Raw genomic sequence first — 25,388 nt, 5'->3', positions numbered from 1 at the left:
ACATTTTTGTGTGCCCTCTGGGTGCTAACTGTTGTTTTGTAACCTTTGCTGAAGTTCTTTCTCCTCCTGTAGGTTGGACAAACCTTCATTCCTTCATCTGTGCCCACGACCTTCGCCCCCTCACCCACCCCAGCGGTGGCTAGCAGTGGCCTCAATGACCTGTTCGAGCTTTCATCCGGCATTGGGATGGCCCCTGGTGGATTTGTGACTCCCAAGTCTGTACGTAATGGTCTCTAAATCAAAATTCTACACAACTCTTAAATAACCTTTAAATGTTTTTTTTCTTTTTCTGACGATTCATTTAAACAAGCCAAAAGTGTACAAACAGATTGCTTGAAATATTGTCCCAATTGTCTTTGCGCTTTTGTCTGTTATGTTAGAGACTTCAGGAGAGATGATGTAGAGGAGTACTTGGCCCCCAAAAGAAGTGAAACTAGTGACTCTTGGTCCTGATACTTTCAAGATTTGGTCCTGGTACTTTCAAGATTTGAGCAGTGTTTCAATCGGGACTTGGACTGGACTCAGTTGACTGAACAGTTTTCGAAAAGGCTTGTTGCCTCTCTATTTCATTCTGATTTTGTCCCCCTGTGCTCTAGTTGTTATTGCTCATCTGCTATTGATTCATTGAAAGCCTGCAGCAGTGTGCAGCATGGTTCTCTTTCCTTCCTCTGTTGTTGAGGGACTTAGTTTTAGCCTTGAGTATTGTTTACCAGTGGTCTCTGTGTTGTATTAATAGTCCTACAACATTAAGAAGTTATTTGCCTATGAGACAAGGATCCCTAGTTTTGATGTATTGGAAGTCTGGAGTACCCTGAGAAAGCATTCTCTCTCTCTCTCATTAACCTATGTTCTCTTCTAGAGGATCTTCAGCAATAGTCATACGCACTGAATATTCCCACCCACCTGCAGGGACCCAGGAGCACACATTAAATATATAATGCATATATGTGTATAACATACATATATGCAACCTATATTTAAGGCTGCAAATGCCCCATTTAAATAGAGGTTTCCTTTAATAAACCGCTTACAATACTTAAGCATTTCTGTTAATAAGAAGGAGAGGGCAGAAGGTGCAAAAACACAGCCTTTATTGAAGAGAAAACTGCAAGGGAATGCAAAGGCATTGCTAACCAAAAGGCTGCATTAAAAGCATAACAAGGCAATACTGGCACTGTGCCTTTAAGACCTCCAGGACCTCCTGTCATGCCTCGAAGGCGACTGTTAGGTGACAGGGCAGTTCTTTTTTCTGGCTCCTTCATTATGGATCTATTATGGATGAAAATTATTTTTCTGAGTGGAAAATATTTTTTTTCAGTTTCAAAATGCCATCTCTTTTCGACAAGGGGAATATACTCATGCCTTCGTGTGGTAGAAAGATGGCACAATCTGACCCACACTCTGTCTGCATTGTGATTTTGCATTCCTCTCGTCATCCAGAGACATGCTACCACTGTCAGACGTTCTCTATGAGGACTTTGAAGGACTGGAAAAAGAGCAGACTGCATGCTCTTCAGGGGAGAGAAAAGGTGGGACCTTCATGTGGCCTTGGGGGGGTCAAAAGCCTCCTTCAAAGACCCCTCCTCTTGATAAAAATCAGCACCCAGAGGAAGAACAGAAAAGCCACATGAAAAATGCCACTCACCATCACGGTAAGTAGGTAGGTGATTGGAAATACCTGTCTGCTTGCCTTCGGCATCAGTATCATCGTCGAGGGTGCCTTGGAGCCTCTGTCGACATTGAAGAGGCTGATGGTAGAAGAATTGCCGATGACGCTTACCACAAGCCCCATCAACTCTTAGGCACCATATATTGACGCAAGACATTCGCTGTCAAGTCAGGCGCACTGGCAGTCGACATAGCCACAGGCACCATAGAACTCTGCTCCACCATGAAAAGAAATTCAACATCCGCCGATGTCAGGACAGACGTCGACGTCAAGAAATGTGTGACCACAGAAAGGTCCTGATCGATGTCGCAGTCAAGAAGATCGATGTTGATAAGCCGGTCTCTTTCTTCAGAGGTCAGGATTTTGCCTTCAGAAGATACTGGGTCTCCAGTTGTGGAAAAGTCTTCTACTGACTCACCCAATCTCTCTCACCGTTGGTTACAAAGTCTTGGTAAAGAACGTGACCTTCATCAAAGCCCAGGGTCCGATTTATTCTCAGACCTGTTCACCAGTCAGGGTTTTTAAAAGTACACCCCTGCCGAAACGCACTCCACCTTCTACGATTTCTCCTGAAGTTCCACCTTCAATTCCTAAGGTACAGAAAAGACCTTCACAAGGATCTAAAAGTCTGCAGAGACGAAGATCACTGTCCACGACCCCACTGAGGCAGAGAACAAGATCTAGGACACCGCATAGAAGTACACCATCCAGATCTTGGCGCTCTCATCATTCTAGATCTCACACTGAGACAGGCACTGGACTTCTTCCTGGCCTACAACCTCTTGCTCATCAGTGAGGGATTTCTCACCAACATTATCAAACTCACCCCGGGTGAGGGTCTCTCTGGTGGATGATCTCATTACTTTAAATTATGTACTCATCAGAGGGGACAAAGAAGCTGAATCTTGACATTTCTACACATGTCACTTTATTATCATTCATATTTGAAACTCTCCACCACAGAACCACTTCTAAATCACTTCTACCTCTGGTTCCGAATCTTTTGGTGCCTGCTATGCTGTTTTTGCTGACTCCAGCATCTCTATGGGCTGTATACCATGTATACTGAAAAAATACAAAGCTCCTGACCAAACCCCATTTTTTTCTGCGAACGGATCCTGCTCCAGATTCAGTGATGGTAGCTGCTGCAAGGAAAACACATACTGTGGCGTCATCATTATGCACAGCGCCCTCAGTTAAGGACAGCAAACAAATCGATTCTGTTGGCAGAAAATGTGCAATACCTCTCCATCCTTTATGAAGTTCACCAGTGTCTCTGCATTACTGGGGAGGTATGATAGATTACTCTGGGACTCGCTGTCCAGATTTACGGAAAAGTTACCAAAAGAGGACAAACAAGATTTTCAGGAGATTCTTGAAGAGTGGCCTGGTTGCAAACCAGGTTATGATTGCTGCTGCTGATGCTTCTGACCTTGCAGCTCACAGATATTCTCACCGGATTTGTGCAAGACGCTCCTCCTGGCTCTGCCTTACAGACCTGAAATCTGAGGCACAAGAAAGGATACTAAATCTACCTTTCACAGGAAATTATCTGTTCAGAACACACGCGGATGATGAAATGGCAAAAATGAAATCGGAATTAGATACTCTGAATGTGGTGGGCCTCGAGAAGCATAAAGAATTCTGACGCAAGGTCCGACCCTATGATCAGCGATCTTACCAGCTGAGGGTTCAAACCCCACACTGGATACTGCAGCAACAGCATGAAGACCAAACACACTACCATCCCTGACAGCCAGGACGTGAAAAAGGAATTCCCCATCCTTCAGCATCCTCTACCAAAACACAAGCAAAACAATAAGCGATTACTTCCCCCTACTCAGTTTTCTGCTCCGGTGAGGAGAAGTATTGTCAAAAACCTAGACAAGTGGTGCAAGATAACAAACAACAAGTGGATCTTAGGTATTGTTCAAAATGGTTATGTTCGATGGCATCTGTCGCTGTAGATACACATGGTATGCATGAGCTCGCCATCTGGTGTTGGGTCGGAGTGTTACAAGTTGTTTTTCTTCGAAGAAGTGTTTTCGAGTCACGGGACCGAGTGACTCCTCCTTCTGTGCTCATTGCGCATGGGCGTCGACTCCATCTTCGATTGTTTTCTTTCCGCCATCGGGTTCGGACGTGTTCCTGTCGCTCCGAGTTTCGGAACGGAAAGATAGCTGAAAACGGAAGATTTTCGACGGTATCGTTGCGATCCGGTTAGAGATAGACACATACGACGACGCGTTGAACATCGAAGCGCTTCGGTGCCCTTCGGGGTAGATTTCGGCACCCCGTCGGGGCCTAGTCGGCCCGACCGCGTGGAGGACAACGCCGATGGAACGGACCCCGTTTCGATTCTGCCCCGAATGCCACAACAAATATCCTTATACGGACCTACACTCGGTCTGTAATCTGTGCCTGTCACCCGAGCACAGCGAAGAATCCTGTGAGGCCTGTCGGGCGTTCCGGTCCCGAAAAACTCTGCGCGACCGTCGAGCGAGAAGACTGCAGATGGCGTCCACGCCAAAGGAGCGTCGACAGTTCGAGACAGAAGAGGAACAGGAGGAATCCTTTTCCATCCAGGATTCAGACTCCGACGAGCTACACTCTACAAGAACTGTGAGTAAGACGTCGAGATCAAACCTTAAAAAAGGAAAGAAGGCCCAGGGGACGCCACTGCCAACCGGCCATGGCTCCACCCAAATTCTCGGTGACCAACAATCGGCACCGAAAAAGGCCCATTCAGTGTCGAGATCGTCCGACTCCGGTCGAGACACCGGCACGCAGCCTCCTCGAGACCGAGAGAGTGCTAAACAGAAGCATCGACACCGAGAGTTCGGTGTCGACACGGATCGACGCCGAGACAGTGGCGTCGAAGACCATAGAGGCCAAGAATTTTCGGCACAGAAAAAGAGGAAGGTTACCTCGGAGCCGAAAAAACAATCGACAGGGTTTTCGGAGCCGAAAAAAGCGACATCAGACCCTGTTTCTGGCTCCTATACTGAAGAGCATTCTATGTCTTCTCAAATGAAGAAACATAGATTTGAACAAGAACTGCAATCCACTGACGTGGATCACACGCAAAAGCGTATCTTTATTCAGCAGGGGACTGGGAAGATCAGTACCCTTCCACCTGTCAAACGAAAGAGAACGCTCCAGTTTACTCCTCAGCAACAAACAGCACAAAAGGTAACACCTCCTCCCTCGCCTCCACCTGTAACTCCGGCTTCGCCAACTTACACCCCGTCACATTCGCCAGCTCACACCGCCATGAGCCACGATGACCAAGATCAGGATGCGTGGGACTTGTACGACGCACCAGTGTCTGATAACAGCCCAGACACATACCCAACTAGGCCATCACCACCGGAAGACAGCACAGCCTACTCACAAGTGGTGGCTAGAGCAGCACTATTCCATAATGTGGAACTACACTCGGAACAAGTAGAGGATGATTTTTTATTTAACACCCTCTCTTCAACCCACAGCTCCTACCAAAGCCTGCCGATGCTCCCAGGCATGCTACGCCATGCAAAGGACATTTTCAAGGAGCCAGTTAAAAGTAGGGCAGTGACGCCTAGGGTGGACAAAAAGTATAAGGCGCCTCCTACGGACCCTGTATTCATCACCTCTCAGCTGCCACCAGATTCTGTGGTGGTAGGGGCTGCCAGAAAACGGGCAAATTCACACACTTCTGGGGATGCACCTCCCCCAGATAAAGAAAGTAGGAAGTTCGATGCAGCCGGGAAGAGGGTTGCTGTCCAAGCAGCAAACCAGTGGCGCATCGCAAATTCACAAGCGCTGCTAGCGCGATACGACAGAGCCCACTGGGATGAGATGCAGCATCTCATTGAACATCTCCCAAAAGATCTGCAAAAAAGAGCAAAACAGGTTGTTGAGGAGGGTCAAAACATTTCCAACAATCAAATACGCTCCTCCATGGATGCAGCAGACACGGCCGCAAGAACCATTAATACGTCGGTTACCATCCGTAGGCACCCATGGCTCAGAACGTCTGGATTCAAGCCAGAAATTCAGCAGGCAGTGCTTAACATGCCAGTAAACGAAAAACTTCTGTTCGGTCCGGAGGTCGACACAGCCATAGAAAAGCTCAAGAAGGACACTGACACTGCCAAGGCCATGGGCGCACTCTATTCCCCGCAGAGCAGAGGATCTTATAACACCTTCCGCAAAACACCTTTTAGAGGAGGGTTTCGGGGTCAGGCCACACAAGCTAGCACCTCACAGTCCGCACCGCCCACCTACCAGGGACAGTACAGGGGAGGTTTTCGGGGCCAGTATAGAGGGGGGCAATTCCCTAGGAATAGGGGAAGATTTCAAAGCCCCAAAACCACTACCAACAAGCAGTGACTCACATGTCACACACCCCTCCCACACAACACCAGTGGGGGGGAGGATACGTCAATATTACGAAGCATGGGACAAAATAACTACAGACACATGGGTCCTAGCAATTATCCAGCATGGTTATTGCATAGAATTCCTGCAATTCCCTCCAGACATACCACCAAAATCACAAAATTTAACAAAATACCATTCACAGCTTCTAGAGATAGAAGTTCAAGCACTACTGCAAAAAAATGCAATAGAATTAGTACCAAGCACACAAATAAACACAGGAGTTTATTCACTGTACTTCTTGATACCAAAAAAGGACGAAACACTGAGACCAATTCTAGACCTCAGAGTAGTAAACACATTCATCAAATCAGACCACTTTCACATGGTCACACTACAAGAAGTGTTACCATTGCTCAAAAAACACAACTACATTACAACCCTAGACCTCAAGGACGCATATTTCCATATACCAATACATCAATCACACAGGAAATATCTAAGGTTTGTATTCAAAGGAATACATTACCAATTCAAAGTATTGCCTTTTGGTTTAACAACCGCTCCAAGAGTATTCACAAAATGCCTAGCAGTAGTCGCTGCACACATCAGAAGGCAGCAAATACATGTGTTCCCGTATCTAGACGACTGGCTAATCAAAACCAGTTCGCTAACACAATGCTCAAACCACACAAATCAAGTCATACAAACCCTCTACAAACTAGGGTTCACCGTCAACTTTGCAAAATCAAACATTCTGCCAAGCAAAGTACAGCAATATCTAGGAGCCATAATAGACACGACAAAAGGAGTAGCAACGCCAACTCCACAAAGGATCCACAATTTCAACAGGGTCATTCAACACATGTCTCCAAACCAAACAATACAAGCAAGAACAATACTACAGCTCCTAGGCATGATGTCCTCATGCATAGCCATTGTCCCAAACGCAAGACTGCACATGAGGCCCTTACAACAGTGCCTAGCCTCACAGTGGTCTCAAGCACAGGGTCACCTTCTAGATCTGGTGTTGCTAGACCGCCAAACTTACCTCTCGCTTCTATGGTGGAACAGTATAAATTTAAACATAGGGCGGCCTTTCCAAGACCCAGTGCCAGAGTACGTAATAACAACAGATGCTTCCATGACAGGGTGGGGAGCACATCTCAATCAACACAACATAAGAGGACAATGGAACATACATCAAACAAAACTGCATATAAATCATCTAGAATTATTAGCAGTTTTTCAAGCACTAAAAGCTTTCCAACCAATCATAACCCACAAATACATCCTTGTCAAAACAGACAACATGACAACGATGTATTATCTAAACAAACAAGGAGGAACACATTCAACGCAGTTAAGCTTGTTAGCTCAAAAAATATGGAAGTGGGCAATCCACCATCAGATTGGTCTAATAGCACAGTTTATTCCGGGGATCCAGAATCAGCTGGCAGACAATCTCTCTCGAGATCACCAGCAAGTCCACGAATGGGAAATCCACCCACAGATTCTGTACACCTACTTCACACTCTGGGGAACACCACAAATAGACTTATTTGCAACAAAAGAGAACGCAAAATGCCAAAACTTCGCGTCCAGATACCCACACAAGCAATCCCAAGGCAATGCCCTATGGATGAACTGGTCAGGAATATTTGCTTACGCTTTTCCTCCTCTCCCTCTCCTTCCTTACCTAGTAAACAAATTGAGTCAAAACAAACTCAAACTCATTTTAATAGCACCAACTTGGGCAAGACAACCCTGGTACACAACACTGCTAGATCTGTCTGTAGTACCACACATCAAACTGCCCAACAAACCAGATCTGTTAACGCAACACAACCAACAGATCAGACACCCGGACCCAGCATCGCTGAATCTAGCAATCTGGCTCCTGAAATCCTAGAATTCGGACACTTACAACTTAGCCAAGAGTGTATGGAAGTCATAAAGCAGGCCAGAAGGCCATCCACTAGACACTGCTACGCAAGTAAGTGGAAAAGATTTGTTTGGTACTGCCATCATAATCAGATACAACCGCTAGATGCAACTCCAAAACATATAGTAAATTACTTGCTCCATTTACAAAAAGCAAAGCTAGCCTTCTCTTCTATTAAAATACACCTTGCAGCAATATCTGCATACCTGCAAACTACCTATTCAACTTCCTTGTATAGGATACCAGTTATCAAAGCATTTATAGAAGGGCTTAAAAGAATTATACCACCAAGAACACCACCTGTTCCTTCATGGAACCTAAACGTGGTTCTAACAAGACTCATGGGCCCACCTTTCGAACCCATGCACTCTTGCGGAATACAATTCCTAACCTGGAAAGTTGCCTTTCTCATCGCCATTACATCTCTAAGAAGAGTAAGTGAAATTCAAGCGTTCACAACACAAGAGCCTTTTATACAAATACATAAAAATAAGGTCGTCCTACGACCTAATCCAAAATTTTTACCCAAAGTTATTTCACCATTCCATCTAAATCAAACGGTAGAACTACCAGTATTTTTCCCACAGCCAGATTCTGTGGCTGAAAGAGCACTACATACATTAGATGTCAAAAGAGCATTAATGTACTACATTGACAGAACAAAGAACATCAGAAAAACTAAACAGCTATTTATTGCATTCCAAAAACCTCATGCAGGTAACCCAATATCAAAACAAGGTATAGCCAGATGGATAGTTAAATGCATCCAAATCTGCTACCTTAAAGCAAAAAGACAACTGCCCATTACTCCCAGGGCACATTCAACAAGGAAAAAAGGTGCTTCAATGGCCTTTTTAGGAAACATCCCAATGCAGGAAATATGTAAGGCAGCCACTTGGTCTACGCCTCACACATTCACCAAACACTACTGTATAGATGTGCTATCCGCACAACAAGCTACAGTAGGTCAAGCTGTATTAAGAACTCTATTTCAGACAACTTCTACTCCTACAGGCTAAACCACCGCTTATGGGGAACTAACTGCTTACTAGTCTATGCATACCATGTGTATCTACAGCGACAGATGCCATCGAACTGAAAATGTCACTTACCCAGTGTACATCTGTTCGTGGCATCAGTCGCTGAGATTCACATGGACCCACCCACCTCCCCGGAAGCCTGTAGCAGTTCAGAAGTTACCTTCAATTTTGTACATTTGTATATATATTACTTAATCCTTTAATAGGTACATACTTACATTTTTCATTGCGCGGGCACTATTACTATAGTACAACTCCTACCTCACCCTCTGCGGGGAAAACAATCGAAGATGGAGTCGACGCCCATGCGCAATGAGCACAGAAGGAGGAGTCACTCGGTCCCGTGACTCGAAAACACTTCTTCGAAGAAAAACAACTTGTAACACTCCGACCCAACACCAGATGGCGAGCTCATGCATACCATGTGAATCTCAGCGACTGATGCCACGAACAGATGTACACTGGGTAAGTGACATTTTCATTACTCATGTTCAAGTCCCCTCCTCCTGCTGTCCCACCGAGAATAACATGCTGCCATCTACAAGTCTTATTGCAAAACAAGGTAGATGCGCTGCTCCAAAAAGAAGCCATAGAGGAGGTTCTATTCTCTCAAAAGGGATGGGAAATATACTCATGCCTGCAAGGAAAAATTCAGGATGCTTGCGCTTCACCTGATCTACCCCCAACTCCATCAGGGGGAATGGATGTGTTCCATTGATCTTCAGAATGCCTACTTCCACATTCCAATCACCCGGGAACATCAGACGTTTCTGCACTTTAGAGTGTCATACACGCACTACAAGTACAAAGTGTTGCCCTTCGGGCTCAAATCAACACCTTGCACATTCTCAAAATGCATGGTAGTAGTCCCTGCATACCTGCAGAGAAAGAAAATATTTGTCTACCCATATTTAGACGGTTGACTGATCAAAAGCTCCTCCCCAGCAATTACACAAGAACATTATCTGACCTGCCTGGAAACCAAGGCTTCCAAGTCAACTTCAAAAAGTCTATACAAGTACCGACTCGAAACTGCATTATCTGGGAACGACTCTGGATACAAAACACATGCACTCTAATCCACACTCCTCATCCATCGGACAGACAAGTGGCCTCACTGCTGGGGTCGATGGCCTCTTGCATTTTCATTGTCCCCAATGCCAGATTAACCAAGGCTGCTACAACAAGCTCTGGAAGATCAGTGGTCTCAGTCTTTGAACTTCTGTTAGGACAAAGTGGTCCTGTCACAGGATGCCAGGAAGTCACTCAAGTGGTGAATGCAGAGTCAACACCTTCTGGTAGGAGTCCCCTTTCACTTGGAACATCCCACGCAGACCCTTGTCACGGATGCTTCCCTAGGGTTGGGGATCTCACATGGGCTATCTGCAAACTCAAGACTTGTGGTCTGACCAGAAGCAGCTGTATCACATATCCATGCTGGAGCTCAGGATTGTCCATCTCACCCTGAAGTCCTTATATCCATCCATAAACACAAATTCTCTCCAGAAATAAACAGAGAACATGACCACAGTGCATTATTTGAACAAACAAGGAGGAACCTGTGCCTTTTATCATTGGAAGCACAAGCCATCTGGAAGTGACTACTGGCCAGGGGCCTGACAATTTCCGCCATTCACCTGCCAGGGGCACTAAACACCCAAGCAGATTCTCTCAGTCACAACTTAGTAGAAGCTAATGACTGGATTCTAAAGGCAGACGTCCCTCAAGACATCTTTCGGGAATGGGAGCACCTGCAAATCAACCTGTTTGCAGATGAAAACAACAACAAATGCCCAGATTTCGCATCCCTTTCATAGACTGGTCTGTGACATTTCTTTACGCCTTTCACTCCATTCCGTGGATCCCATCTGTCATCAAACTGTACAGAGCCAGGACCAGAATGATCCTGATAACCCCAGAATGGCCCTGTCAGTGGTGGTACCCGGATCTGCTCCTCCTATCGGAAAGACCACACAGGAGGCTGCCGTGCAGACCGGATCTTCTCTACAAGATCTTCTCACTGAGCTTGACAGCATGGCTGCAGAATTCCTCCAGTATAGATATTTAGGTTTCTCGCAGGAGTACTTGAACATTCTTAGAGAGTCCAGAAGACCATCAACCAGGCATTCTTATGCTTTTAAATGGAAAAGATTTTACATGTGGTGTGTCCAGAATGACTTCCATCCCATCCTAGGGCAGGAAGAAGTAATATTAGCGAATCCCTTCCATTTAGAAAAATCAGGTCCACAACTCACTTCTATTAGGGTACACCTCACAGCGATTACTACATACAGGAAGTCCCCTACACAGAGATCATTCTTCCAAATACCGGTAGTAAAGAACTTTTTAGAGGGTCTGAAAAAGGTTTAGATCTGCTCCTCCTTGGGAATTGAATGTGGTGTTTTCAAAACTCATGAGTCCACCTTTCGAACCAATACACGAAGCATCCTTCCAGCATCTTACCTGGAAACTTCATTTCTGGAGGCCATTACTTCGACAACGCCACTTGAAGGTCCTACCTTTTCTCTCTGCTGAAGTGCATACAGTCTGCTCTTTTCCGTGTCCTTCAAAGTCCTCTAAAATAACTTTTGACAGTGATAGCATGTCTCTGGGCAGTGAGAGGAAGGCAAACACACAATGAATACGGAGTGTGGGTCAGATTGTGCCATCTTTCTACCACACAAAGAGCACTTGTTGAAAAGAGACAGCATTTTGAGACTGAAAAAAAGAAAAAATATTTTCCTGTTAGAAAAATAGTTTAAAGCACACAAGGCTTTAAAAACCGTCAAGTGAAGAGAATTGTTTGTGTTTTGGAAGGGAAGGGAAAAAGTAAAAAACTGTAGAGCCAATGCTATGGGATTCTTAATGAATGAGCCGGGAAAAAAGAACTGACCTAACAGTCACCTAACAGTCTCCTATGGGGCATGGTTGGATACAGTGCCATTATTTCCTTGTTATGCTTTTAATGCCGCCTATTGGCTAACAGTGCCGTTGTATTCCCTTTTGCACCTTATGCCCTCTCTTTCTGATTTACAGAAATGCTTGAGTCTGGTAAGAGGTTTATTAAAGGAAAACTCAATGTTAATTTGGCATTTTTAGCCATTAAACATAGGCTGCATAGATGTATGTTATGCATATAAAATATATTAGATATATTTTATATGCTCCAGGGTCCCCACACATGTGCAGGCATATTCAGTGCTTATGACTTTGATGGACATTCTCCTGGAAAAGAGCTAGGATTAAAGGTAAGTAACTTGTCCTTATTTCTGATGTATTGCAAGTCAGATGTTCTCTGGCTTAGACTTTCTGTGGAAAATGTGGAATGCTTGATTGCCTGATGATTTCAGACAAACACGACTTTTTTGCATGATTTTTTGGCATATAAAAAATATATTGATACATCGTGAAGGGAGGAGGAATGACTAACCAAGGTGGTATGGCCCCAGTGTTATCAGTGTAAGGTAACAAACTGTTGGCACTGACTCGGGTATTGCATAGCGAGTTTTTGCAGGGAGGCCACCCGGCCATGGCCTTTGAAGGTTTTCTCCTGAATAAGAATGAGGCGAGCATGTGTATGATATTTCGAGGCAAAAAATAGTACAGCAGGGTGGAGGAAATGGTGAGAGTACAGACACTGGCATCTGGACAGACCCTGACGTAGGATGAGGAACGATAGTGGACGCTGCTCAAACACCCTTCCTGGTTCATTTATCGGGATTTCTAAACATTCATTGTTTTTAAAATGTATACTTATAAGTGACTCCAGTTTGAATTATTATTATTAGAATAAAATTCAGAAAGTTTCACCATTGTTTCTTCAGATTTAGGTTCTCCCCTAAAATTGTTACCTTCTTTACACAGCATACACTTGAAGACATTCCCTGCATATTTGCATGTTTGTCAAAGATTTGACCTGCTTAGGTCAAAAGTAATATTCAACAAATTCTCTGTTTCGTTATGATTGAAATTGTGAGCAGGATTGGCAGCTTTTATCTCTTTCCCTCCCTTGATAGTGGTTTCTGTCAATTTCTTGTGTTATCTCAAGTCTTGAGTGATCTTCACTATGTAGGCCTTTCTTAGTAGGTCCACATATTTCTTGTATTCTCTTCACTTTTCTCACCTTTGTGCTCACGCTCTCTTCTTTATATTTTTCTTTTCCTCACTTCCACGTTGTCTTATCACACTTTGTGCAATTTCCTTTTTATTTCGTTTTCTCTTTGTGATGTATTTTTCCAGGATCTCCCATGATACTGATACAAATTAATATACCATCTCTCTTGCAGGTTTGGCTGCCTGCAGTGAAAGCAAAGGGATTGGAGATTTCTGGTACTTTCTCACACCGGCAGGGTCACATCTACATGGACATGAACTTCACAAACAAGGCCCTGCAACATATGTCTGACTTTGCTATCCAGTTCAACAAGAACAGGTGAGCGACACAGCTGAAGCGAACCTGATGAAAGGGCGTCATTCCGCTGATGTTTGTCAAGCAACTGCATTTGCAGCCGAGTTCAAGGTTGGGAGTTAAATGCTGAGGATTTTCTTCCAGAGAATGAGCTCAGTCACTTTCACTGTCTCGATTATGAAAGATCTTGGTGTCTGTATCCCCTTACTCGACGGATGGTGTGGTGAACCCTGCTGCTTCAATGAAGTTAGCTTGACAAACTCACTACAGTTCTAGCATTCCTCTCCACACGCCTCTGTTTTCACTCTTGCAGTAAAACCACAAAGGTCCTCTTTCTCGATGAATCTATCAGGAAGGAACTTTTAGATTGTAATTCTCTTCTTAGCTTAAAATGCCAAAACTATCAATATGTAGATTCTCATTCCTTACACCTACCAGTCCTGTTTCTGCACGAATCTGAAAGAAAAAAATAATAACTCACATTGCTCCTCTTGAAAATAATTATCTTCATGAGGGTGCGTCAGTCCCCGTTTCGATTACTTCACTCCATGTACAATGCACAACTCACTCCATATGTGTATGGCTTACAGCTCAGTGAGCATTAGGTAGGTAAGTATTGTCAGAACTTACCACTGGATGGGATTGTACTCCCCTCTTGTCCTTAAAAGAATCAACATTTGTCTTCATGGTGTCTACAGGTTTTTTTAATTCAATGTCAGGACTGGAGGCAAGGACTTAGCTCTTTTAAAACGAACACACTACCATAGAAGCCACATCCACCACTGCTGTAAAGTTTAAAAAAAAAAAAAAACTTTGCGGTCAAGGCACCGCTCACTGAATATGCCGTAGATATGGCCCTTGCCCAGACACCAACTTGATCAACGTCCCCAAGCCCATTTATATCCCTTTATGGTCTTTGTGGACTAGGCTTCCTTGGTGAGGAACAAAAGGCATAGGTTATAGTGTTTCCTGTATTCCTCTATGCCGTCAAACATAAGGACCTCTTCTATTGTCCGAGGGTGTGGCTGACTAAGGGAATTGCTCAGAAGCACTTAAAACAAGCGTAGAGAGACTGATGAATAAAAGAAAAAGTCCAGTAAATTGGAAACTACACTTAGGACCTCCATAGCAGCATGGCTTTAGCTGTTAGCCTTCTGTGCGTTCTTATTTTTTACCGGTGAAAGGTATATTTGTTTGTGCTTCCTTTTCTGGAGAAACGTGTCCACTGCTACTTTTAGATCTGGCCCCAACTGAAAAAATTGGAACCAGTGTGTTCTACACCATGAACAGGTCCACCTGCTATCAGCTCCATTTGTCCACAAACCGTTTGAACATCACTGTATCAGATCACTGTATCAGATCACTGTTTGCTGGGCTCCTAAAGGAACTGAATGTTTCAGTTTATGACTACATTTTGCTTCCCTTGCACATATCTATCCCTGCCAGCCCTCCTCCTCCCAAAAATCTAGTTGTCCAGACAGTAATGCTAATATTATTTGACTAGCTATGCCAGTAGTTTATACTTTGTACCACCAGACACTTGACTTTGAAGGAGCTCTCTTGGAATTCCAGGAAACTGACGTGAAGGTTCAGTTCTCTTTTGATTGCCCTATGCATGTAGCATCATTCCCATAGTCTACTCTCCATCTTAGAGAGCTTGCCTCTGACTCTGACATGATCTGGATGTAGGAAGCTGGCTGTTTATACAGTATACCAGAAAGAGGTGTGCTGTGTTATAGGTCCAGGTATCCCCTTAAAAGTGAACAGGGTTTTCTTTAAAAATCCCAATTGCTGTATTTGCAGTAGGGTGGCCGAGCAGCCTAGCCTAATCGAAGGGGAGTGTTAGACATTTGCTGCATACACACAGGCAATAAATGACACGCACTCAATAAGGAGATCCACACCAATTTAGAAAAATAACACATATTTTTATATATTTTTTTAACACCACGAACTTCGTTATTCAGTAAGTACTTTTTAAGGTAGCATTTTTGAAGTATACAGCAAATACACTTGCATTGACTTTAATGCGGTAATGTTATCCTATGGGAAAAGATGCATATAGTGCATGCAGCTACTTGGCAACGACTTGCAGGACTATTCTTCTGGAGTTAAGGTAAATATGTGACAATGTCCAAGGAAGCACCAACAGGTCACCTGGGAGGCACTGGGGCGCCCGGGTACAGAGGTGCTTTAAAGTTGGGCCTTCTTTTTAGGCCAGTAGAATCTGAGTTCCTAGTGTCAGGGGGGGCAAATAAATACTGAATTTAGGAGTGCTAAGGGGAGCCAATGGGCTACTTACCCTTGGGGTCACTACACAGCCTATATGACCACTTCCTGTGGGAAGTGGGTGTAACCCTGTCCCAGAGTGCCTAGTTCCTGGTTTCAGGGGATACCTCTAAACTACCCTCTGGGTGCATGTATTAATACATTCATCACTTTAATCATTGTTGATTTACTAATATGAGGTTTTTGATACCAAACACCATAGGTTTCATTTAAGCCTTTATGTAGCTGGGAAACTCGTTTTGACCAGTGCCCAGTATATACATTAAGATGGTTTTCCTGTTCACTTGCAATGTCTAAGAATTGACTTAAGCATCACCGGGGCATATCTGTAGCACAATGCACCCTGCTTTATCGCTGTAAGGCCGGCTGTAGGGGGTGACTTACATATATTTCATTCAGTGCCTGCAGGCTTGGCACACAGAATGTGTGCCATGTCGTGTTTTCACATTTGTCTGCACCATGTCACGCAGCCTGCAATGGCAGTCTGCATGAGTGTGGTGAGGAGTCCCTTATAATGGCTAAAATACATGCCGCAGCCCTTAGCAGCCTTCCTTAGTACCCATGCCCTAAGTACCAGGCATACCATTTACTATGGACTATCAGGGGCGCTAAAGGTATCACCAACTGGGGAACAATTGAACAGTTTTAGGGAAAGAGTTGTGGCACCGGGGACCTGGTTAGCAGGAACCCAGTGCACTTGAGTCAAAACTGCATCAAATACCAGACAAAAAGTGGGGGTGACTATGTTACAATTGGTCACCTTTCTACACTGGAGCTACGTCAAAATGGTCCTGTCGTCTCGGGCCTCCACGTGATCATGCAACTGTTGAATCTCTCTTCTGGTCTATATAGGTAAAACACCTCCTCGGATGGGCAGACTCTAATCTTTGAAGATGTCCAGTAATGTAGGGGTCCCCTGAATTGGCAGCGCCAAAAGGCCCACTTGCCATGCTGATATACAAAGATAAAAGCATATTCTTTATTAGGACCCACTTCAGCTACTTGTGATAATCATCATCTGGGGATGTCTCAGTATTGCCAACACTGAGTCTACTGTGAACCCCTAGGAAGGTCGTGAACCACACGAGTCAAGTCAGACTTATGGATGTTGATTTACAACCCCCACTTCTGGGGGTTCATTGCTAGGGATATATAGTTTTGAAAAGTTTATTGGTCTACTCACTTAAAAAAAATTTTTATCCCTATACATTGTTGGCTTATTCCCCTGGTGCTTACAACCCCATCACTGGTTTTATCAGTGTGACAAAGCATAAAGGAGCCAAGGAGAGGCTGAAAGGGAAGGCCTGTTCAATCAAACACCTTCCCTCTCAATATAATTGCAGGAATCTGCTGTGAGGAGTAAATAGTAAGAACATCAGATAAGCGCCTTTGAGGTCCACGCTAACTACCCAGTCACATATCCAACAGAAAATCATTGCAGTGGTTAAAAATACATAACATGGCATGTGAGAGCACTTTCCTTCTGTGCACCATTTCCTGCTCAGTTTGTCGTTGTGGCTATCTAGCCATTTGTGCTCCTTTCATCACACAGAGCTGAATGTGAACATTCTACTGACCGTGCAGTGCACACGAGCTTCCTCTTGGGTGTATAGTCCGCCTCTTTTTGTATTTAATGTCAGTGACGTGTGTCCTACAGAACTAAGGCGAGGGGAGCGCTAGAATGTGTGATAATTCAGTCTGCTTGTTGTACCAGTGGCTTTTCTCCATCTCCAGCAGTGCAGACTGCCTTCCTTACTGGCGATTCTAACAATAGCTCTGGGGCAGCTGGCACGGCTGCCGCTTCGGCCTCATTCTCTCTAAACTCTCATTTCACTGAGCTGACACTGGCCCCGGACATCCGCACTGCAGGCTGCCTCATCTAGCATTCCTTCAGTGCGGAGACCGGGCCGAGAGGCTAGAGTAGCTGATGCCAAAACTGAAATCCCTTAACAGCAGGCAGAGATCGCCACAACTTTTATTTTCTTTATTTAAATAATTCAACGCAGAATGTTTTAGTAGTATTTAATTTTAAATAATGCTTGGCGACCCCGAGCTCTGTGCAGCTGATCCGAAAGCCAGTCAGCAGATGTTTGCTGATGCTCAAACCCCCTCTCGTAAGCCTTGGCAGGCGGCTTCTGTGTCCTTGAGGCCCAGGGGTGAGGCGCCGGGAGCCTGCATCCATGTTTGTGACTGTAGAAGAGGTGCCTATTCCATTTGCTTCTTGGCTTAGCCTCTGTTTTTGTAGAGCCCGTCGCTTCTGTATACCATATCGTAAATCTCTTTCGTGTAATATTGCCAGATCGGGTTGTGTATCAAGCGCATGTAAGACAATGCAGCTCGACGGTACAAGAGGTGTAACAATTAACACTAATATTCCCCACCAGTGGTCGGTGAGCTTCCATAGTTTGGGCTGTAAACGGGGACAGGCTGTGAAGTCCCACGGAAGGACAGAGCTGGAAACTGACGCGGGCTGCTCCTAAAGAACAGATTAAACATATTTCGTATCTTCAAGTTATACAAAAAGTAAACTACTTTTGTTACATTTATTTAGCAAGAAGAGCTCTGTAGGATCATTGTCTACAAAAGAGACAATCGAGGAGCTGCTGACCTCATCAGCCCACATTGAGTCTTGATGTGGTAGAGATCAGAATCCGGTCCTTGACGAGTGCAGTGGGTAATGCCGACCGGGAATAATTGGTTTTACCCAGATACAGCCCTCTAAACTCTGTATTTTGTAGACTTAAAGGTAAAAAAATGTGAATGAGAATCCGATCCAAAAGGTCCTGTTGAAAGGACTGAAACACTTTTTAGCAAACAACATAAGGTAGCGTGTAATCGCCAGTGGTATTTTGGCTCATGCATGTTGTCTAGTTAGGGTTGTACAACCGAGCGGTGCTTGTTCATTACTCTTACAGAAGCCAGTACATGCACTAGATCTGAGCAACAGCGATCAACAGGTACATTCCCTTGACAGTGAAAGGAGGAGCCAACATAATTACCGTTACTCTCGCATCTTTTTCTTTCCTATTTGTACCTGGAAATAGGGTCGGGTGGCAGACTGAGTAAAAATAATTTTGCATTTGGGATTACGTTCAGTGTTTTTCTTGATAGCTTTGCGGTGGACTGCATTTAAAGCCAGTGCATATTTTGAGTGTGAGTGTGCAACATCTGCTTCCCTCGAATGCAAAGCATTTGCCGCCATCAGGCTTTAGGAATTGCATGTCAACCAGCTGGCCCTCAAGGTTTTACACCTTTTTTCAGGCACAGTTGAGTCCAAGTCTGAATGAAAAGAAACAACCACCAAATAGAACTGCAACAAGCAGGAAAGAGTGGCGTCCTCTGCTTGTTTTCCTAGAGTCTTTGAGGCAGTGTCTTGAACCTCACAGGACCTTTTTCACTGTCACATAGTGAATTCCCTCAGCAGAAAAACTCAGTAGGAGTCATATTGTGGATCATGAGTGACTTCTGCAGCCAGAGGTGGCACAGGGCATTTTTGCCCAGTAGAGCACACCCATGGTACATCTGTTGGCTACCTCAGAGAGAATTCAAAGCCCAGCCATTTGTGCCCTGGGGTTTCCTCCTTGAGGATCCCTAGGAGACATGTTCTTTCTTCATTGGGGCTCAGACCTCCTTTACCCATTACATCCTGTGCCACTGATCCCGCGTGTCCTAAAACAAATGTCAAGTAGGACCAGGCTCAATTCATTTTGATAGTGAAGAACGGAGCTTGGTGGTTCTGTTACTCGGCCTGAATCTCAGCATATCCTCTCCACTTCAACTTCTTCTACTGGAGGATCTGCTGTCCAAGCAACAAGGCAGGATCCTGCATCTGAAGCTTCAAAATCTACACTTCCATGTATGGAATTAAGCGGAGCAATCTCAGGGGATTTGATCTTCCATTTGTGGAGATGGATGTGCTTTTTGGTGCCTATCCAACCATCCACCATGTTTATTTTGGCTGTTGGTCTTAATATTTCATCTTGTGGAAGTAGAGGCATGTTTATCCTCTATAGGCTAAGCTGTATGGTGCCCTTCTGTTTGTTTTACTTTTGGCCAAGCAAGATTTTGCTGTGGGGACTGTTTGCTTTCCTGCATTAGACTGACAAGCTCTCTTTTTTCAAACCACCCATTGTGATGCATTATTTAAAGGACTTACACACATGTTTTCCTGTGCGCCCTGCTGTGGGATTTTCATTTGGGCCTTTTGTTTCCGATGTGTGCTCCCTAGGAGCCTCTACACAGTTGTACCCTGTGATTGTTAACACTGAAGACCTTATTTCTCATTGCTATCACTTCTGCTCATCGAGTCAGTGAGTTACAAGCATTATCGGTACACACTTATTGGTACTCACCTTTTTTCAAGACCAATTGGAACTAGTACACTTGCAATTTTTCTTCCAAAAAAGTGGTATCTCCCTTTCATGTGGGTCAGTGAACCATGCTCCCAGCGTTCTTCTCTCCACCACATTCCTTAAAGTAGATGGAAAAGCTAAACCTTTTGGATCCTAAGTGGGCCCTTAGTTTCCCCATTGATGGGGCTAAGGAGCACTGAGTGAAAATGTATCTCTGTGTCGTATTCACTGGTGCGAAGAAAGGAGAGATAGGCCAAAAACGGACCCTGTCACAAAGGATTGGCTTTTCCATACAGCTGTGTTATGCCTTGGACAAAAAGGACCCTCCTATGGCCGCTTCAGGCTCCTTCCACAAGGGCAAAGGCTGCAACTAGGACTCTGCCATGGAATGTTCCTGTTTGAACATCTGTCAAGCCACCCATTGGCAAACCATTCACCAGGCACTACTGTATTGAATCTCTGGTCTGCAGGGAGGTGTCATCTTGCCCCCTTGGTCCTGGTTTAAAGTCCATTCGGTAGAACCTGCTCTGTAAAGAGAACTGCTTTGATATTGAATGACAAGGTGAGGAATGTATGGTGAAAGTGCCCAGTGGAAGGAAAGTGTTCCTTCTGGTGAATACTCAAACAGCCGTTCCTCACTGCCCACTCTTCTCTGCATTATGTGAAGCAAACTTTTTGAAGCAATTATGTTCCCAGTTAGGATACACACTTAGTGTCAGTATTCTCCATTTTCTCAGTTACACTCCGCCTCTGAGAGTGCGGAAAATGTCATTGAATAAACTGACAAGAATGCAGGGTTGGCACTTTTATGCAGCACTGCTGTTGGGACAGTGTCACAACAGAAACTGTTTGCACCACCTGCTGACACTTACAAGCCGTGTAAAGAGTTTTTCAAACCCATTCTTGCCTCCGGCCCTTGACATAAGGTGAAGTTTCAGTTGTTAGAATAGCCACTAGAAAGGGCTCCAATGAAGGTGAGTAACTTGTTCGTCTATGCTCCATTCACAATTCCCTAGCCCTGCCCGCTTGGTGATGTTTATTCTTTGTGTCTGCCGTAGAATGGAGTCATTGGGATGTCATGATCTCAACAGTGTAGGCATGAATGGCAAAATGCAGCACAATTAGCTTTTCTGTGTAACCAGTGGAAAAGTGCAGTCAATTGTAGTTCAGTTTCCATAGATCTTTCTCCTCTTCCGTAAACAGTAGTTTTATAGCTGACCCTCAGTGGCCAAAATATGAGCGTTGTGAATAAAGAAGCCACAAGTTTAAATGGTTTTGGGTCTGGGCTTCTTTTCCACTCTTGAGGACATGTTCACTTGTTTGTGGTGGAGTGGGACAAGGCTGGGAATTGTTAGTTTGTTATCCCTCAATCTGTTATCTTGGACTTCTCTGTCATGTGCTTAGTCAGGTATATGACACTATACATTAAGCTGTGCTTCTGTGTGTGAATAAAATGGTCCTGTGCAATATGAGCAGGTCATCTTAAGTTTTGTGGAGGTTCACGGGACCAGGTGGAGGGAGGGCATTCTTTGGCAAACTCATTGTGTTACTTCATTGAGTGCAGTTACTGCTTTTCTCGGGTATTGAAATGACTGTAGAGCAGACACAACGTAAACTACAGGGTGGGGATTGCTTCCTCCAATGCAGTGGTAGGCTCAGTTCCAGGAGATTTGAGTTTAGGCTGTCAGGACTGGCAAGATATTATCACATGGATTTGCAGTGTGTATTGTTGTTCCTGTGATACTGTTTATCCAGGGTGGGAATGTTTTTTTTTGTTTTTTTGTTGTGTACGTTCTGGTATGCAGACTGTTTCAATGGTTGCTTCTCCTTCCATTGCAGGGGTGAGGAGGTGTTGGAAGGTCAGTCTCACTGTTTGTTATAGGGGTGGACCTGTTCGTTCTGGTTACAGTGCAGAGGTAACTGAGATTTGGGAATTTTTTTGTGAGAACCTCTCCTACCTACATAGGTAAGAGTGGGGAAATGTTGGCAGATGGAGGAGTGTACAACGGTCCACAAAATAGAGAGTCATTCCTTTCTTCAACGGCATAAGATACAGATAGCCTGTTTGCAGGAAATACACATGATGGGTGATGACTATGGGAAGATCTCGTGGCAGCCACGGAATTACGGGATCCTCTCAATTTTGGAAGGTGGTTAATCACCCATATTTCTCAGGAAAGGTAAATAGGGACGATGACTGTCTGATACCAGAGGGAGTTTGGGTAGACCATTTTTCATCTGTATTTCAATCCGCAAACAATCCCAATTATGGAGGGGAGGCACGTGGCCTCCCATGTTCGGCTACCCTTATTCCAATTAAGAGCGTCATTTCACTTGAGGCACACGAGATCAGTGCAGCAATAACTAAAATGAAACTAAGGAAAGCCTCCGGCCCCGACGGGGTACCGGTGGACTTATTTAAATCTCTACCTGATCTGTGGGTTCCACTAATCACAAATGTTTTAAACAGTGCTATTCAAAGTGCTATCCCCTCTTCATGGTTAATGGCAATAATCGTCCCGATATTCAAAAAGGGTAATAGGCTTGACCCCTTTTGCTATAGACCCATCTCTCTCATTGACTCCACAGCAAAGATCCTGGGGAGTGTCATTTTGACCCGGCTTGAGGATTGGGTTGTAAGGACAAACATTCTATCGCCAATTCAATATGGGTTTAGGCCTGGATAAGGCATAGTGGATCAGGCCCTAAATCTACATCTTATCCTTAGCAAATATGTTATTGCAAAAAGGGAACCTATCCACTTAGCCTTCATAGATCTGTCCAGTGCATTTGATATGGTGAATAGAGCAAAACTGTGTGATATAATGGATTCAATGGAGATTGAGCAAGATTTGTTGGATTTGATTAAACGCTTATACTCTGACCTTTCTATTATAATCCAGTTTGGACAACATGGTGAAAGGTCTCATCCCCTTGCATCCAATCGGGGTGTTAGACAGGGCTGCACTCTGGCACCTTTTTTATTCCACTGTACATAAATGGCTAGTGGATTTCCCAAGGATGAGTTTTAGACAATTGCCAATTTTATTATATGCCAATGACGCCGTTTTAATTGCCCGTACGGCCAATGGTCTACAGACCCTTCTGGATCTTTTTTTAACACATACACGAGAGCTTGATTTGAAAGCCAACTTTAAAAAGTCACACGTCATGACTTGCGGTCCTAAAAACACTTGCACCAAATGTTTTATAATGGGGGGGAGCACCTTAACAAAGGTAAAAGACTTTTGCTATCTAGGCCTGTATATAATTTCCACTCTGTCATGGAAATTCCACTTGAATTTTAAGCTCCAACAATTGGAAAGAAATGCTGAGGCAATCTTCCGCTTTGCCCATAGATTAGGGCATAGACCGGTCCACCAGATCATCACGCTCTACAATTCTAAATGTGTCTCGGCGGCGATCTACGGGGGTGGCCTCTAGAGATATACCAGTCCAAGCATTTTACAGCTGGCAGAGAATAAATTCCTTCATCGGTTACTTATGGTACCTAAGAACACAGCGAATATTTTATGCCATGAGGAGCTGGGAATCCGCTACATTACTGATTTGATAGATATTGCCCCCCTTCTGTTATGGATAAAAGTATGGTCAAATCCGGCGGCTACTTTAACACACGATTGTGTAAAAGACTGTATTTCATTAACAAATTGCAACAAAATTCCATGGCTAAATTTTGTTCATAATGGTTTTCGAAACTTGGACTTGGAGTTTATGTATTTCAAACCATAGCTTCTGCCCGCCAATGCGAAATAAATTGTTAAACTCAGACACAAAGAGCATGTTATGAACCTTAGATATCAAGCGGCAGAGAAATTGAGTTCTTTTAATTCATATGTACAAATTCCATCATCGGACTTGTTAGAACCTTATTTTGTTTGGTTCCCGATCCCTTCTCTATATTCTTTACTCGTACTTTTTAGATTTAATATGATCCATTTTAGAGTGGCGTTTCCGACAAAATGCGTGTGGGAAAAAACACTACCGCCATGCCCTTGTGATAACTTTTCAAAACAAAGTACTTGCCATTTTATTTTATTTTGTACACTTTACTCAGCTCCTAGGAAAACCTTTTTATTACCTATTTTGCGCAATTTGCACACTTTTTCTTATAAAGAAGGATTGTTTGCCATTCAAAGCCTCTCATCCAAACAAATGTGCAGTTCTATTCTTAGTTTTATCAAATCCTCTATCACCATTAGAAACCGATATGAATTGGTAATGTGATTATTTATTGCGAGATACTAGATATTGTCTTATTGCTATATACGATTTTATAAGTATTTATTATTTTATACCGATTTAGCAAGTTTAGGCGGTAAGCTTAGATTTTATAGATTTGCCTTCGAATGATGTAATAAGTATTGTATTTTATGATGACTTTTATGTATGCATGTGTACTTTTATGGCAACACGCCGAATAAAGTTATTTTGACTGACTGACTGACTGGGTGATGACTCCCGGAAATCAGCCGATAAGTCCAGGGGCCAATTGTTTTCAGCGTCATAGTCCTCCTATCCTTGGGGAGTGGCAGGATGGGTGTTGCCTGGCGTTCTTTTCAGACACACCTACAGTGAGGCGGATGTGCAAGGACGGTATTTCCTCCTGCAGGGTACATTGGATGGGGAACCCATCACAATACTAAACATTCATGCACCAAACAGTGATGATCGCTCCTTTTATGACACTATATTGGGGGTGGGGGGTGGGGGGGGGCTTGGGATCGGCATAAGTTACTAAGCCGCTAATGGTGAGTTCCCTTACTTCAGTTATGACCAATTTGGGACTGTGGGATGGCTGGAGGAAACTACACCCAGAAGGCAGGGAATATACATGCCACTCCAAAGACACAGCACATACCGTTTCCTGTTGGGTGTCTTGGACCGCTCTCATGTGACAGAGGTGACACATTTGGGGAGATTCTTTTTTGATCATGCCCCTGTACTTTTGCGATTCGGTTGGGGCCTGGGCAGCAGGGTGGCAAGATGTTGGCCCATGCCACAAGATCTTCTGATCAACAGTGCCTGTTGGGAGACATTAGCTACCTCTATAACAAATTACTTGGAAGTGAATTGGGGAACCATGACAACCAGGGCAATTGAATGGGAGGCACTGAAGGTAGTTGGGGGGGTGGAGGGGAACCTGTATAGGAACCATGTGTATGGTTTGTAGACAATTAGAACGTGACCTCAAGGAGCTGGAGGGGCAACTGGCAGATGTGCAGTGTCTTGAATTGTTTACTCTTGAAGGGCGAAGAGACCACCTTTGCATAAGCAGGAAAGTAAGTAGAAGTTGGTAGAC

The 25,388-nt window shown here is 44.2% G+C and overlaps 1 protein-coding gene across 4 annotated transcripts in view; it reads left to right on the top strand.

Moving 5' to 3' along the window:
* Positions 1-25,388, top strand: part of AP2B1 (adaptor related protein complex 2 subunit beta 1) — a 347,393-nt gene that overhangs the window by 275,159 nt on the left and 46,846 nt on the right. For all 4 annotated transcript variants that reach the window (XM_069226745.1, XM_069226742.1, XM_069226741.1 and 1 more), the window contains 2 exons: positions 73-219; positions 13,303-13,448. In XM_069226745.1, coding sequence (XP_069082846.1) covers positions 73-219; positions 13,303-13,448 — 293 coding nt within the window. The remainder of the gene's footprint in view (positions 1-72; positions 220-13,302; positions 13,449-25,388) is intronic.

The sequence above is a fragment of the Pleurodeles waltl genome, chromosome 3_2 (assembly GCF_031143425.1).
Source record: "Pleurodeles waltl isolate 20211129_DDA chromosome 3_2, aPleWal1.hap1.20221129, whole genome shotgun sequence".
Lineage (NCBI taxonomy): Eukaryota > Metazoa > Chordata > Amphibia > Caudata > Salamandridae > Pleurodeles > Pleurodeles waltl.
The sequence above is the reverse complement of the archived record's forward strand: the minus strand, read 5'-3'. Positions and strand labels throughout refer to the sequence as shown.